The sequence below is a fragment of the Beta vulgaris genome, chromosome 3, assembly GCF_026745355.1.
Source record: "Beta vulgaris subsp. vulgaris cultivar EL10 chromosome 3, EL10.2, whole genome shotgun sequence".
Taxonomy (NCBI): Eukaryota; Viridiplantae; Streptophyta; class Magnoliopsida; order Caryophyllales; family Amaranthaceae; genus Beta; species Beta vulgaris.
In genome coordinates, this window is record NC_079204.1 from 12,830,889 (window position 1) to 12,846,996 (window position 16,108).

At 35.2% G+C, this 16,108-nt stretch overlaps 1 protein-coding gene across 3 annotated transcripts; it reads right to left on the bottom strand.

Annotated features, from left to right (window-relative positions):
- Positions 1–464: 464 nt before the first annotated feature.
- Positions 465–9,808, bottom strand: LOC104888924 (TNF receptor-associated factor homolog 1a). 3 transcript variants are annotated; one of them, XM_010674039.4, is made up of 10 exons: positions 9,738–9,808; positions 9,351–9,485; positions 5,991–6,102; positions 5,267–5,355; positions 5,081–5,149; positions 4,856–4,988; positions 3,569–3,727; positions 2,700–3,048; positions 1,035–1,147; positions 465–950 (listed from the first exon to the last, which is right to left on the bottom strand). In XM_010674039.4, exons 2-10 carry the CDS (start codon positions 9,436–9,438, stop codon positions 770–772), a joined length of 1,293 nt encoding a protein of 430 aa, XP_010672341.2. In that variant the 5' UTR covers positions 9,439–9,485; positions 9,738–9,808; the 3' UTR covers positions 465–769. The 3 variants fall into 3 exon arrangements, with proteins under 3 accessions (XP_010672341.2, XP_048497053.1, XP_048497052.1); XM_048641096.2 differs by having other exon boundaries at positions 9,351–9,493; positions 9,738–9,806; XM_048641095.2 differs by lacking the exon at positions 9,738–9,808 and having other exon boundaries at positions 9,351–9,722.
- Between the last annotated feature and the right edge of the window lie 6,300 nt (positions 9,809–16,108).

The window sequence follows — 16,108 nt, forward strand, 5'->3', positions numbered from 1 at the left end:
TGAGAAATATGTTAAAATGAATAATGAAAACTTTTGAAATGAATTACTTCCTTCGTTTAAAATCACTTCTTACACCTATTAAGATACATAACTTTAGAGGATTATTATTAATTGTTATTTTATTAAAGAAAAAGTAGAAATGACACGAGGTAACAAAGTACTTATTTTACTTGGAGGAGAGTAAGCGGTGGTTCATGTTTGTTGAAAAATAAAAAAGATTAAAATAACAATGGGTTGTATCCTAAAATAAAATTGCAAAGGGTAAGTACGACTAATAAAAATATAAAGTGTAAAAAGTATTGTGTGATAGAAGGTATAAAAAGAAAAAATTTAGATAAAAAAAATATAAAAAGAAGTTGAATATAGAAAAGCAAACCATTGTAAAAGAAAAATAGAAAAACAAACTTTCTATCCTTTATGGGATTTGAACCCATGTCCTCCACACTAGCAAATGACATGCAAACCACCAAGCCAAACTTCATATTATTGATTTTAATAATTGTTGTTTCTCCCTTTTGTTACAAGCTTTAAATCAAAATTGGGCCCTTTATATTAACGGGCCTTGAGCAGTTGCCCCTCAAAACTACCTCCAGGACCGGACCTGAATATAACCACACCAACTGAAATGAAAACACAATTTGGACGAATCTCATTTCTTCACACCACTCGCCTCCTTATCATTCAAGGAGAGCCAAAACCAAATATAATATCTAATTTCCCACTCTAGTTTCTAAAAGATTTGAGAGTCAGCTTCAGACTACAAGAAGTTTCAAAAATCAATTGTTGCATAATAAGGAGCAACCTGTTTTTTCTTTGATTTTTTGTCCTTATCTCCAGCACCTCGCTTGGCCTTCTCACTCTCAGCCAGCCATGCAGCCTCCTCTTCACGAATGAGTTCCTCTTGTCTCTTTAACGCGAGAGCTTCCTGGTAGGCCACTTCAATTTTATTGCTGTATAGTTGAAAGATGTTTTAGTAACTGCATGCCATTGGAAAGACATTTGGAGTTCAAATATACTTTTGTAAGAACAAAGACCTGAAAATATGAGAAAGCACAAAAATTTCCACCGTCCTTCGGCCTATTTCCGTCAAACGCCTCTTATCACACTCAATAGAGTCTTTGTTGGGATCCTCTCCACTATCTTCATCCTACACACAGCTCTAGATGTATCAAAATTCTCAAACAATTGCATCAACAAACAAGAGACAGTGTTCAAGTCTCATGACTGCTTGCAGCGCGATGCATAACAAATAAACATAACTATTTTTGCTTAGAAATTGAGCATGCTAATGTGTGATGAGAGACTTGATGTGGGCCCCAAGAAAGTACGCATGAGCTCCGTTATCCGTACATCGGCATCCTGCAAAATAAGGTTAGCCTACCCCGAGGTGGTCCCGGGATCGCCCCTCCGACGTTCAAGTCAGTAAATGATTGAGGTAGAGAGAGAAAGTAATCAATGTAGAGAGAGTTGCTCTCGTTTTGTAGCTTAGAATTGCTTCCCTTTGTCTGATGAAACAACCCTTATTTAGAGAGGATAGGAGCCCCAATTAATGAGGGTACTTTAGTCAGCTCTAGCTGGTGGAGAATTGGCTTCCCTAGATGTAGGGGTATTTTAGTAACTTTGTCATAAGTGGGCCCAAAGAATAGCAAAACAAGCGGTGCTCTTAAGTCGGGCTGATGAGAAAACCTGTGTGCTCAACAGCATACTTTCACAATATGGTAGACCAGTTGGTCTTGTAAGAGACCGTCTACTTTTAATTTAAAAGTAGGCGCGGCCCAAGCCCAATATTAAGAAGAGAATAGATCATATTTCTTAATATAGTGACTACTTTAATCTATTTAGTGACCATTTTAATCTATTTAGTGACCAGTTTAATCTATTCAATAATAACATTCTTTAATTCATTTAGTGACTGATTTAATCCATTTAGTGACTAGCTTAATCCATTTTGTAAGACTGACGGACTATTTTTAAAAATTGTTTGTTCTAATTCAAAATTTAGAAGGGAAATAAAAGAAGGAGAAGAGAATGGACGACTAGGATGGTGCAAGATACCTAAAAATAGTGTTAGGTTAGAGAGAAATTGAATGGGCTTCTTAGGAGAACGTAGGTTTGCATTGTCTAATTTTATATTAAAATTAGACCGTCTATTATAATAATTTGTGTATGGTAGACTTAATTGCTGAACCCAACAAACCAGTGGTAAGTGGTAACGTTGGTATAGATATCTAAATTATGACAAGCAAACATCAAAATTAATTAAGACAGTATTAATGTCAAGTTTGTACATCAGACAAGTCAAAGTCCTCATTATCAACAATGAAAATCGGAAAGTACAATAAAAAATCCATCAGTATGCTTAAAAAGAAAGCATGTTAATAACTACAGGTTGAATAAGAATACAAGATAATTCTTAGTCAAATTCATGGTCAAATACTGCATGCACATAAAAAAAGGACCACAAATTCGGTAAATGGAAAGAAACACCGAGGATAAAATGCTGAGGCTTTTTAACGAAAATATAAAAAAAACCATGCAACCCAAAATTTTAGAAACAAGTAGATAAGAGACCAAAGGACTAAGGTTGAATCCCCAACTAGAAACCATGCTTAAAAATGTGAGTGCTAAAGAACCCCAGAAAAAAGTAGTGATTTGAAGTTAAACATGAACACACACACACTTTCTTAGATAGAACTCACCATGGTGCGGTTCTGAGGACCCTTGTCATCCTTTGGAGGCAATGGTTCCATGGCAGCCTTCTCAAGTAGTAATAAGACATCATCTACCAAAACAAACACATCCTTCTCCACTCGAACAATAGGAGCAGGTGTATCTTCACCCTCTAGTGACTTTTCCGTTCCTTTTTTGCCTTTGCTTTGACCTTCAAGCGCTTTCAGCCCACTGTACAATGAATCCATAACTAAAGTAGATGTGACCTCCTTCTCTATAAAAAAATGCTTCACAACAACTTTTAGTATCATCTCTTTCTTCTCCCTTGACACGCGACGTCTTGTATTCTGATCCATTCCTAGCCAAATTGCACAAAAACTGCCAGCACAAATACTAATAAATCACAAACATAACGATAGATTTTGGAAAAGATATCCACTCAAATTTGATCAAAAAATATAGACAAAAATTTGTTCACAAAGACCAAAAGCACTATATGTCCAATAATGCGCAGTAATCACATCAGATGAACTCCTAACTTTGAAGTTTGGAATTGCAAGAATATACTAAAAATAAAAGCAGTATAGCAACTATATATTCAATAATATTAGTGCAATAATTACATCATATGAGCTCCGAACTTTGGATTGCAAGAATATACTAAAAATAAATGCAGTGTGGAACCAAGAAAACTTGAAAAAAGCACATGATAGATAGATGAGAAAACCACATCATACATAAACTGAAAATGTGTTGTGAACACCTGGTACAGCAACACTTATTTCCATCAGTGAAGAGCATATAGAAAATAACTATAGACTGAGTCATCTTTAACTGTGGAATATATATACCAGTTTCACAAGTCAGCCAGCATTTTCACAATAATAGAGAAACACACCTTGACCACCTAGCTTTGTCCTCTATCAGCTTTCCCAGCTTTCCTCCTCTCTCTTCAACAAAACGCCGGCAGATCTGCTCAACATTTGTTAGGTACACTCGAACAAGTTCTCTTCTATACGCACAGTCCAGACAGCGAAATGGTCGATCTGCCTTCTCCCTACAACCAATTGGCACGCAGGTAATCCAATATGCTCAAATAATAGTACATAGCTTTTTCATCAAATAGGGAAGAAACTTCCCCAATTACATGTTACAATATGAATGTTCAATGAGAGAGACTCATCAAAATCAACTACAGCCAAACACAACTTCATGCCACGAATTTAAGAACAAAGAGGTCCTCCTTAAAAGTTCTTGAGAAAAAGATTAGTCATACAGGTCAATCACATTGCCATGCCACCAAATATCCAGTAGTCAACCACAGATTTAAAAAACTTGGCCATTTCTATAGACAGCTCCAGCTTAATAACATACACACCAGAGAGCGCTGAAGATCAAGTCGGTTGCACGAATAAAGAGGACTTTGATTTACTACTTCAATATGCCAGCTGAATATCTGAAGGGGTGAGGTATCCCTCTCACATAGAAGCTAATAAGCCAACAAATAATACTAGAAAATAATAACATCATGACCTTTGCTTGTAGAGAATAATAGCTAACAAGCAAACATAACAAGCAAACACATCATAGTGGTTATGGTAACACAACTGAGTTCGAAAGTTCCAAGCAATTAACCACAACATACTCCCGTGCTTTGTAGTATATGCAAAAAATTATTTCACAAGGAAAAACTTAAAGCAGTGATCATCTTTAAAAATTATAATAGAAAATGAATATTTCCAAAATACATATTAAAAAACCTAATAAGAGTATAAGACCTCACATATCAATTTTACACACGGTCAATTTATGAAGTTCAACTGGAAAAAGTGGACAAAGCCAATTTTGGAAGATGGTAAAGGCCTGTTGTAGTGACTGTCAGGCATGCAAAATCTTTACAATCAGCGTTGCACAAGAATTGAGAGAGGCAAGAAACTACTTCAAGAATGTAATGTGGTTACAATTTACAAAAGCCCGAACAGCAAATTTTCAACAGAGTCAGCTGATTGTCTGCACTAATTCCAAACCAAGTTCTCTCTTTCTACATAAACAATTTGCGACTATCTTATATGTTGGAAAATGTCTTATCAACCAAAAGAAATACTTCCTCCTCTTTCAGATCAATAAAATTCTTTTTTCATCCTAAGAGGCACCAAAAAAATAAGAGAAAAAAAATGCAAACTACCTGATCACTTGAACTTGAGCCTTAATGGTAAGTACGTCGTCTGCATCCACAAAACCATCTGACACTTTAGATAGCTCCATAAACTTTTTCCACCCCCAATCATGCTCTTTTTTCCAGAAACGATGTAACGTATCTGCGACAATTTACGCATCACATATCAATATCAGGAAAACCATTCAAGATGCAGTTGCATGTAAAGTAAAACATCAGTTTTTGACCACTGACCAGAATATTTTGACTTTTTTGCATCTTTATTCACAACAGCGATAGTGAATTGAGCAAAGTGACTCCATCCTGATCCACCAAAAAAGGAGAAACATTTAAGTGAGCAGAACTTGAAACATAAGTAGACTAAAGGGTGGGTGAGCAAAGCAAAGCCGTGAAGAATATTAATAGACAACTCAACCAAACCTGGAAGAAGCTTATCATGGTTAGCAACACAAAGAAACAAGGAGAGATGGTTACAGACATCACACCCCTGAGGATATATCAAGATGTACCTGCGAAAAACAGAAGCGACATCATACTTACAGAATGCTTAGATAACTGAATCCAAACCCCAAACTAATACTCGTACATTAATAACCCTAAATTACAGTACTAGATAACAAAAATAAATATCAATTTACAAATGGCTACCATCAAACCCATCAGCAAAGAAAACTTGACAATGGTTGCATATTGCAAGGTACTCGTAAATACATTGAGCAATTATGCTATCAGCACATTAATATAATTACGACATTTACATTGAATGTCAGTTTCATATAGAACAATATGTTCTAAGAAAAACATGCATAACTTGACAAAATGTTTAAAAGATTGATAGGATTAGCTTTAAATGTACAAATGGAACTGATCAAAATCTGTATTATATAGATGGATGGTAGAAAGAATCAATATCAGGTAAAAATTATAGATTGAAGACAAATAACTATGATAATGGACAATCACCACCCTCACAGAGCACACATGAGCAAACAGAAGCCAAGAACAATGAGCATGAAAAGTATGAGATAAGTTGGTCTACTCGATACATACGTAAAAGATATAACCTAAGAGACCCTAACTCACAAGTGAGAAAGTTAGGAAACAGGGATATCGACCAAATATCAAGCTACAAAAAGAAACTAACCAATTGTAGCCGCCAACTTCAAATGCATTACTGCGAAGCTCTCTCTTCTTAATCTGCGAAAACTTATCAATCCTCCATGTGTACTTAGCATACAGCTCTTCAGGCTTTGGCCCTGCAAGAACGGAGACGAAGATCTCAAATATGCTAACTGGGTAATTATCTTGATTGGAAAAGCACAAGTAGCAACACAAATACAGGAAACTTCATTACTTTTCACTTCCATTGCTCCAATGAACAAATTAGCAACAGCATACCTAGTCGTACATCAAAAAGAAGGCCATACCAACTAAAAGGGGTAACTAGAACGGAAAGACATATCATAAACAAGATGTAAGATTAAATGCTTAAAATGAAAGCAGAAAAGAGGGCATCAGACAGGAAAACCAGCTGAGAGAACACCAACCCATATCCAAAACGACCTCAAACGTTCACATATAGTGGTCCAAATGTTCGCAATGGACCCCTAAACAGCATAGACTGAAAGGAGTTATTTCAGAGAAATATAGACCATTTCATCTAGAGACATACGTCCATAGAATAATTTTCTCAACATTATCTCCTGTGTGATCCATCATTATTTGAAAGCATACATACACACGTGTTCCAGAAGTCAAGACCCTTTCTAATAAGCAAATAGAAATATTTAACCTCTCCTTTGTACATGTTAACTTAATCTTTCTAATAGATAGCACTGTACTATCCATATGCCATCAGCATTGCAACTCGCACAGTTCAGGTTTAGTTTGATTATGAGAAAAATATTTGAGACTTTGCACATTCATAAGGAAGAACTTGCTGGCAATTAAAAGAAGTTTCCCCCAAATTTTTTCAGGTTTAAGAGTTTCGCACAGGAAGCATGACCTTTTATGAGAGTTCCCTTTCATCATAAGCACTAGTAGTCGTATGAAGTCTCAAACAATACATGGGTTCTCCTTTCCATTATAAGATTTCGAAAAAGTCCTTATCACATGACAGGATTTTCTATAATTATACACGAAAAAGTGAATCCTTCTATAAAATTTACAAACTTTGAGCAATATGCAAAAATATTAAGAATTACAGACAAGTATCTCTTTAGTTTCAATGACACGGCACAGAAAGTACTTTCCTATTGTATCTAAGGCAGTGCCTTCCACATAGCTATGCTTTGAATAAGTCATAATACCATCCAAATAAGCTAACATGCATTGGCATTGATACGAATCCTAAAGCGCCAATGACGAGAGTGGTAGGTAAGCAAGTGGTTTTGTTAAGTTTAATATCTTTGCGGACTTGCCACATAGTTCCTTGAGTAGTAACATGTAATTACATCATAATCATCTGATTGATGGGATCCAAGCGTTCCTAATCAAGGTCTTGTATACCTTCCGAAAACCAAAATGACAACAAGGGTTGATAGGAGGAAGTATCTTCAACAACGGGGTATAATATAAGGGAGCCAATTTAAGCAAACAAAAGCAATGGACTTGTAGAAATAGGACGACAAGGAGCTCCAACCTCTCCATGAAAGAACAATATATTCCCCTCACAGTGAACAGTATGCAACAGCACAATAATGACATACTTCGGGTGCGTTCTATTCAACTTATTGGACCTGAACTTATTGGAACTTATCTGAACTTAACTTATTGAACCTGAACTGAACTTATTGGAACTTATTAAACCTGATTGGACCTGATTGGACCTGATTCAACTTATTGGACCTGATTGGAACTTATTGGACCTGATTGAACCTGATTGACCTTATTGGACCTTATTGGAACTTATTGACCCTGATTGAAACTTATTAGACCTTATTGGACCTGATTGAAACTTATTAGACCTTATTGAACCTGATTGAAACTTATTTGACCTTATTAGACAAAAACATTGACCATGAATAACATAAATATTACCACTAACGTAAATACTACCCCTCAAAATTTTTTATGGAATAATAATTATTATAATTCGTCCTTTAAAAAATAATGATTATTAATTATCTCTTATGATAATTAATTTAACAAAAAAATTACTATTTATATATTTGCCTATACATAACTTTCATCACTAATATATCTAATAGTGTTGTTTTAATTTTATAAAACACTAGTAGAAAATCAAAAAATTAATAATCATTATTATTATTGTTAACCTTAATTATTATTATGTAATTATTATTTTTATTATTATTATTATTATTGTTAACCTTAATTATTTGACCATGATTATAATTATTGTTAACCTTAATTATTATTATTATTATTATTATTATTATATGTAATTATTATTATTATTATTATTGTTGTTAACCTTAATTATTTGACCATGATTATAATATTATTCAATAGCAATATGAATAATCAAATAATAGACAATAATACAAGTATAATACTATACATTGTGGTACTTTAATAAAAAATTCTAATAATAACATAATCAGCTAATAGTAATATGAATAATAAAATAATAGACATAATACAAATAAATAATAAAATGATAGACATAATACAAATAAATAATAAAATAATAGACACTAATACAATTATAATACTATATAATCATTGTGGTACTTTAATTAAAATTCTAATTATAACATAATCCGCTAATAGTGATATGAAATTATGAATAACAAAATAGTGGACAATAATACAAATGTTTATTAAACATTGACTATTTGGACCTTATTGGACCTTATTAGACCTGATTGGAACTTATTGGACCTTATTAGACCTGATTGGAACTTATTGCACCTGATTGGAACTTATTGCACCTGATTGGAACTTATTGGACCTTATTAGACCTTATTGGAACTTATTGCACTTATTAGACCTTATTGCAACTTATCTGAACTTATCTGAACTTATTGGACCTGAAACTTAATTTTTTAAGTTGAACAGAACGCACCCTTCTTCCGTTTAGAAATAGTTGCACCATTTCTAACTTTCACGCATGCCGATGTATGATTTCAACCATTAACATCTTTAATTATCAGTAAGTAAAAATTATAAAAAATTTATTTTAAAAAAATTTACATCGAGACAAATTTAACAAGACCCCCACATGACTATGTTTTTCCTAAAATATAAATCACCAAAGACAATTTAAGTATAAGATGTGAATAGTACACAAAATAGAAATGGTGCAACTATTTCTAAACAGAGAAAGTATATACTTGTGTATTAGTTCTAGGTAGAATTATTACATTAGCAAGGACCCCTATGATAACTAAAAGCAGCACAAAATAAACAGAGGGTTATTCTCTAATTCTAATACCTTTGCAATTTGTGATCATACTGATTAACATGCTCAGAAAAAAATGGCAGATAAAGCAGCATTAGCAAAGGCGGGGGAAAATCAAAGCGACAGGCTAAAAATTACCTCCATCATCATCACTATCATCAGCATCCCAATACGGAGGTGAAGTCGAGGGGACGTGAACAGAGTCCTCACTCACGTTTGCAGCCATAACCTATCCTAAAACCCCTCCCCTCTATCCTCTTTCAGCTTCTCCCACTGTAAAACTAATGCAAATTCATAAACCAGCGCAGAGTCAAAAACAAACAATTCAAAGGCAGCAAATTTCGGCATGTAAACTGTCAAGCAGTGCAAAAATAAATTAACGAACAAAAAATAGATCAAAAATACTGCGATTGACAAATTTCTCAGCAAAAAATGAAATTTAATCACAAATCTCAAATCAAATCAAACAAAAAACAATAACATATTCGTAAACAAAAGCAAATACAACTCGAAATTTGCATGTACCCTGGAAGAAAATGTAGAAAGGGTAGAAAATAATTGTGTTAATCTAATTAGGTCAAATCCTGACATGTAATATATATAGTGTTTATAATACATATTTAAGACTAGCAAAAGTTCCTATTGTCCTTTTTAGGGCTGTTTAGAGTGCGGTCCTTTTTTTTTTTTTTTTTTTTTTTTTTTTTTTTTTTTTTTTTTCCTCAAAAAAAAAAGAGTGCGGTCCTGACCCACCAAATCGTTTTTTCGCGGTTTGAGTTGGTTTGCAGTTTTAAAATTGTGTTTTTGGTTATGATTTCAAGCAAATCGTGGTTTGCAATTTGGGTTGGGTTTTAATTTTTGTAAATCGAAACCGCACCATAAACTGCAATTTTATATAATTTTTTTTAAAAAAATTTCTAAATACATTTGACAAAGTGGCATACAAGTACACAACTGAAAAAATAAGTTTGAGGTAAAGAAGTTGGACACTTTTGATAAATTATTATTTATGTTTAATTATATAGACAACTTCGTATTTCTTTGGACTCTAATATAGATGAACAATTTTTTTTACTCTTAGATTACAAAATTAAAATCGCGGAGGAAAAAATGGTTAAGCCGCAAACCAAACCGTTTTCCGCGGTTCGGTTTGCGTTGATTTGGGTAAAAGTGCGGTGCTGTTTGGGTTGGAAAAATATCAAACCATAAATTTGCTGTTTGGGTTGGGTTACATCCCAAACCGCGAACACCCGTAATCCTTTTACATACAATATTACTCTAATACACCCCTCAATCATTACGGTGTGAAACAACGGATAGATTGGAACGATGTTTAGTAAACAAGTCAGTAGTTAGGCCCTTAGTAAAAATATCAGCAACCTGATGCTGAGTATGAACATGTCGAATAATAAGACCTCCGATCCTTTGGCAACCATTTCTCTAACAAAATGATAATCCACATCAATATGTTTGTTGCGATCATGATGAACTGGATTAGCAGTGAGATAAGTAGCAGAAACATTATCACAATAGACGATCATAGGACGGCGAAGAAAATAGTCAATGTCAGCAAGAAGTTGCTTGAGCCAAATAGTTTCTGCAGCTGTGTAGGCAACGACCCTGTATTCAGCTTCAGTGGAGGATTTAGACACAGAAGATTGCTTTTTCGAGCTCCAAGAAATAAGATTCTTCTCAAGAAAAACAGCATAGCAATAGTAAAACGACGAGTGTCAAGACAAACTGCCCAATCTGCATCAGAGCAGGAACAACAGTAGGTATACTGTTGCTATATAAGAAAAGACTGAAATCCAAAGTGTCCTGCAAATATCTGAAAATTCTTTTCACATCATGAAGGTGAGTAGTACGAGGAGCATGCATAAACTGAGACACTATATTAACAGCATAAGCTATATCTAGACGAGTCATAGTTAAGTATTGCAATGCACCAACCATATTACGATAATCCGTGGGATCAGCAAGAAGTTCTCCATCAAGAAGAGACAATGTAACTCTAGAGACAACAAGGGTGCGAACTATTTTAACAGTATAAAGATGGAATTTACAAAGTAAATCAGAAACATACTTGTTTTGAGAAAAAAACAAACCAGATCCTCTAAATCCTTCATAGCAAATTGAGAACAAAGAACAAAGATGAATTTTGTAACAAGGGCAGGACTAATACCGGTAAGAACAATGTCATCAACATATAATAGAAGAATAATCAGATGACCACGAAATTTGAGAGTGAACATGGAAGTGTCACAATAACTGCTGCACTTGAAACCAATAAATAATAGGAAATTGCTGAAATGAGAGAACCAAGCTTGAGAAGCTTGTATCAAACCATAAATGGACTTACGAAGACGACAAATATGAGTAGGTTTAGATGGATGAATGAAACCAGGAGGTCATATAAACCTCTTCATGAAAGAATCCATGAAGAAAAGCATTTTTGAAATCTAATTGACGAATAGACCATTTGAGAGAAACAACAATAGTAAAAACTAAGCGAACAATAGTATGCTTAACAATATGACTAAAGGTTTCAAAGTAATCAATACCTGCCTGCTGGTGATTTCCAAACATGACAAGCCTGACTTTGAACTGCTCCACATAACCATCAGAATTGTATTTAATCCGATAAACCCACTTACAACCAGTAGATTCTTGTCATAGTTACAAGGTACCAACTCCCATGTGTCATTATTGATTAAAGCCTTATATTTAAGCATAGCTTGACGCCAACGAGAGTCTTTAGAAGCTTGTTTAAAATTAGTAGGTTTAGACTCTACAATTTCAGTTTTTAAGTTCATTAAGACTTTAGGCCTGGACACGTCTTTTAAATGAGTGACCATGGGATGATGGTTTACGACAATAGGGGACTGGGAAACGTGGGAAGAGGGGGACTCAACAATGGGAGAAGTGGGAGCGACACTAGAATGCCGCGAAGAGGGGGTAACACCCTCAAACGAAGAAGAGGGCCCAATGGCACGCGGGTTAGGGGAACCAGCTAGGCTGGGCGGGGATGCAACAAGCGAAGAGGAAGGAGAGACTGGGCCAGCAGACGCTGGAAGCCCAGCGCGCGAGGCAGTGCGCGGGTGGGAAGCTGGGCCAGCGATCGCTGGAAGCGCAAAACAGTGCGCGTTTGTGAAGTGAAGCTGGACCTAGCGGGCAATAAAAAAAATCAGCGGGCCCGACATAACATTCAATGGGGGGAGGGGAGAGGCGCAGCGAGCGCTGGCTGGACGGGATCCAAGGCACCAGCAGCGCTGCTTTGTGAGGGAGGATTAGGAGGACTCGGGGAAGGATAGGCAAGACCACAGGGCACATAAGGCAATCCAAGGGTCGAGACGGGAGAGGGAGACATACAAGTGGGACTCCAATCAAAAGTCAGGGCCAGAGGCGATGTGTAAGGCACATTAGACACATGACCAACCAGAGCACGATAAGGGAACTTATGCTCGTGAAAGAGAACATGACGACTGATAAAGACTTTGTTGGTAACAGGATCAAGACAACGATAACCTTTGTAATCTAAAGCATATCCAATAACCTTGTCTCAGACCTCTATGACTTTCAAAAAAACCACAGGGGGCTCCATTCAACATAATAGAAAATCTAGGAGATCTCACACACTCCATAACTAACTTCACAAAGAAAGAAGGAAAACCAGTCCCCTTAAGTATTTGCTGGCCAAAATTCCAGTTCACCATGTCATATGCTTTCTTGAGGTCTAATTTCATCAAGCAACCTGCTCTTGTATTCTGCCTTTTGTACAACTTCACAAGGTCTTGGTAAATTATTACATTGTTAATAATGCTTCTCCTTGCAACAAAGGCTCCTTGACTGAGAGAGATAATATCAGGCAGGACAGTTGAGTAGTTCTAAGTCTTGTCAGAGCCTCTATTTCTCTAGTAACCAGACTCACATCATCCATCTGTCTATGCATCTGTTCTTGGATATCAGCCAGATCATGTTTAGCTTTGATTACATTTAGCTTCAACATCTCCAAACTTTAAACATAGGGCATCCAATAACCTGCTTTCTCCACTCATTCCTGACAACAGTCAACATGGGGGGGGGGGGGGGTTTGATTACACCACATATTATGAAATCTAAATGGTGTTTTCTTTCCCATGTCAGGGTAGACACTCAAAAGGGCAGGGGTGTGAGCATAGTTTCCTTCAGGCAAGAAAACCCAGCTACATAATATTTATCAATCCATTCTAGATTGGCCACACCACTATCAATTCTAGAGAATACTTTCCTCTCCCCTTCGTGTTTGTTATTCCAAGGTAAAATACCTCCCTGTCGATTTCACATCTACAAGGTGACAATACTCTAAGCAATCCACCATATCAATCACTTCAAAATTCCTAACAGGAGCACCAATCCTATCATCAGTCCTACTCAGGGCATTAAAATCCCCCATTAAGATCCAAGGTTTCACCCCTCCATTTGCAATGTTTTTTTTAACCCACTCCACAACTCTCTTCTACTCATCAGGCCATTAAACCCATATACAAAAGTACATAAGAACTCCTCATTATGTCTTGGGGTAATGCAACAATGAATGAATTGACTTGTCATACTTACTATGTCAACAGTAAAAGAACTAGGACACCAACCAATAACAATCCTCCCATTCTCATGACAGCTATTGTTATGGGAGAAACACCATCCATGACACAAATTTAAGTACATATTACCAAGTTTAGGATTTTTGACCCTAGTCTCCAAGAGGCTAAACAATTTTACATTACGAGAGTTGAGAAAAAACCTCACCTCATTCTGCTTGGCTACTGTGTTTAGGCCTCTTACATTCCAAGCCAAAATGCTATCCATTAGGAGAAGGGGAGGCCACCCCCGCTCCCTTCCACCACTGTTCTCACCATCCTGCTACACCTGTGCTGCTCCTGATCCACCATCATCTGTATGTATGGGCAGCGAATCTGAGCTTTCAGCCTCCTCATTAGTATTCTGTAAGGCTATAAATGAGATATGTGTTGGTATGACAGTGGCAGGCACATCAACTCTGGCCTTTTAATTTCCTACCATGGTGAATCCCTCCTCATCCGCCCTCTTTTTCTGCACCCATATCTTCCTTCCAGTAGTTTTCCTACAAGCTGCTGCCTCATGACCATAACCAAGACACTTCTCACACAGTACCGGTTCCCATTCATATTCATTGTTCCATCACCGCACCATGCTCATTTACAAAAGAAATAACCTCAGATAGCATTTGTTGGACGCCAACCTCCACCATAATACGAGCAAATGCCAATTTATCCTTGGATCGACTTGCTTGGTCCATCTGCTTAACAAGTCCAATGAGGCCACCAATCTTGTACAGACTCCTTTCGCGCCAATATTTATAGGAAAACTTGGAAGCTTAATCCAAATAGGTAAACTCTTCAGTTCCACTTTATCAATAGACATATCAGGATCCCACAAATGCACCACTAGGGGTGTAACACCCCCAAATTTCTCTCTTTTGAAAAACTTATTTTAATATAAACTCCTTGAGAAACTTGAGAGTATTACCACCACGTGATAACGTTAAAAGCTTTAATACTAACTACTAATTGAACTTAAACTAATGCAGCGGAAATAACTTAAATAACTTCTCTTTATTAATATAAACTTTATTGTAATACTATATAACAATGAACATAAAGAAAATAAAATAACTACTCTTTGACTAATTATGATTCCTCACTAGCTCCCCTATATGAAGTATACATCATATCAATCAACCTGAAAAAATCTGCTCGCCAAAATAGGGTCATTACAGGGACAAAGCCATAAAACAAAACAAAACAAAAGCGTGTCAGTAAAAATACTGAGTACATGTATATGTGAAATATTAAACACTTTATTTAATTAAACTTTTGAAATATTTAATTTCAAAAAACCTTTCATGGATACTTGATAATACTTATATAATATAAAGTATATAACTTTGATAAAAATTATTTTTCCTTGCCTAGGTACCTTTCCTAAAGTGTGCACACCCCCCAAGTTTAGTATTCCTTAATGAGTCTATTACGAGGGGAACTACCTTGTCCACATGACTTATACAAAAAGTACATGGGTAAATAATATAATGACTACCGTTCTTGCTAATAAATAATAAGCCGTTGCCTCTTTATAATTGTGATCATAAAAGATCATATAACTAATAAAAATCCTTCTGAAATAATCCTCCTTTAAAAAGAATAATAATTCTTAAAACTTAGCCATATAAAGTCATAAATAAAATAACTTGCTCAAGGGTTAACCTTTGAAAAATAATAATAGTTCAAAAACACTCCTTCTTAAATATTTAAATGTGAATCAAAAGATCAAACTCCTTCTAAAATATTTGAATATAAATTCAAAGATCAAACTTTATAAATCTATTAAAGGAAAGACATAATTTAAAGTTCATAAATAAAATTTGTAAACATTCAAACATGCTCATATAAAACAGATGCAGTTCATAATAAAACTCATAAAAATATGTATTTCAATCCAAAATATTTTCCTAAAAACATGATACTACACTTGCAAAACAATTATTAAAAATCTACAAATACACACACCTTGAAAATTAATAATTATTAGGGAGGAAGAGAAAGGTAGGCTAAAAGAGAAAGAGAGTTTAAACTTGAGAAAAGAGATTTGTTTCTCAAATTTAGTGTGAAAAATATGATGGGTGGAGACCCATATTTATACTAGTTGGATAAGTAGAATCGGAATAGGACTAGGAAACTAAAAGATTTATTTAGGGAAAAAGATAAACTAATCTAGTTAAGATATAACTAATATTTACGCTTATCCAATTAAGATTAGGAAAAGATATAAATTATCTCATATTACATATTTATATAAGGTAAAATAATTAAAAAATAAGTAAA

Excerpts from the sequence above, each read along its gene's own strand:
- LOC104888924 (XM_010674039.4), bottom strand. The coding sequence starts at position 9,438 with ATGGCTGCAAACGTGAGTGAGGACTCTGTTCACGTCCCCTCGACTTCA. Across the intron at positions 5,356-5,990 it reads GAAGTTGGCGGCTACAATTG|GTACATCTTGATATATCCTC; the intron begins GTTAGTTTCTTT and ends TGTTTTTCGCAG. Across the intron at positions 951-1,034 it reads GTGCTTTCTCATATTTTCAG|CAATAAAATTGAAGTGGCCT; the intron begins GTCTTTGTTCTT and ends TCAACTATACAG.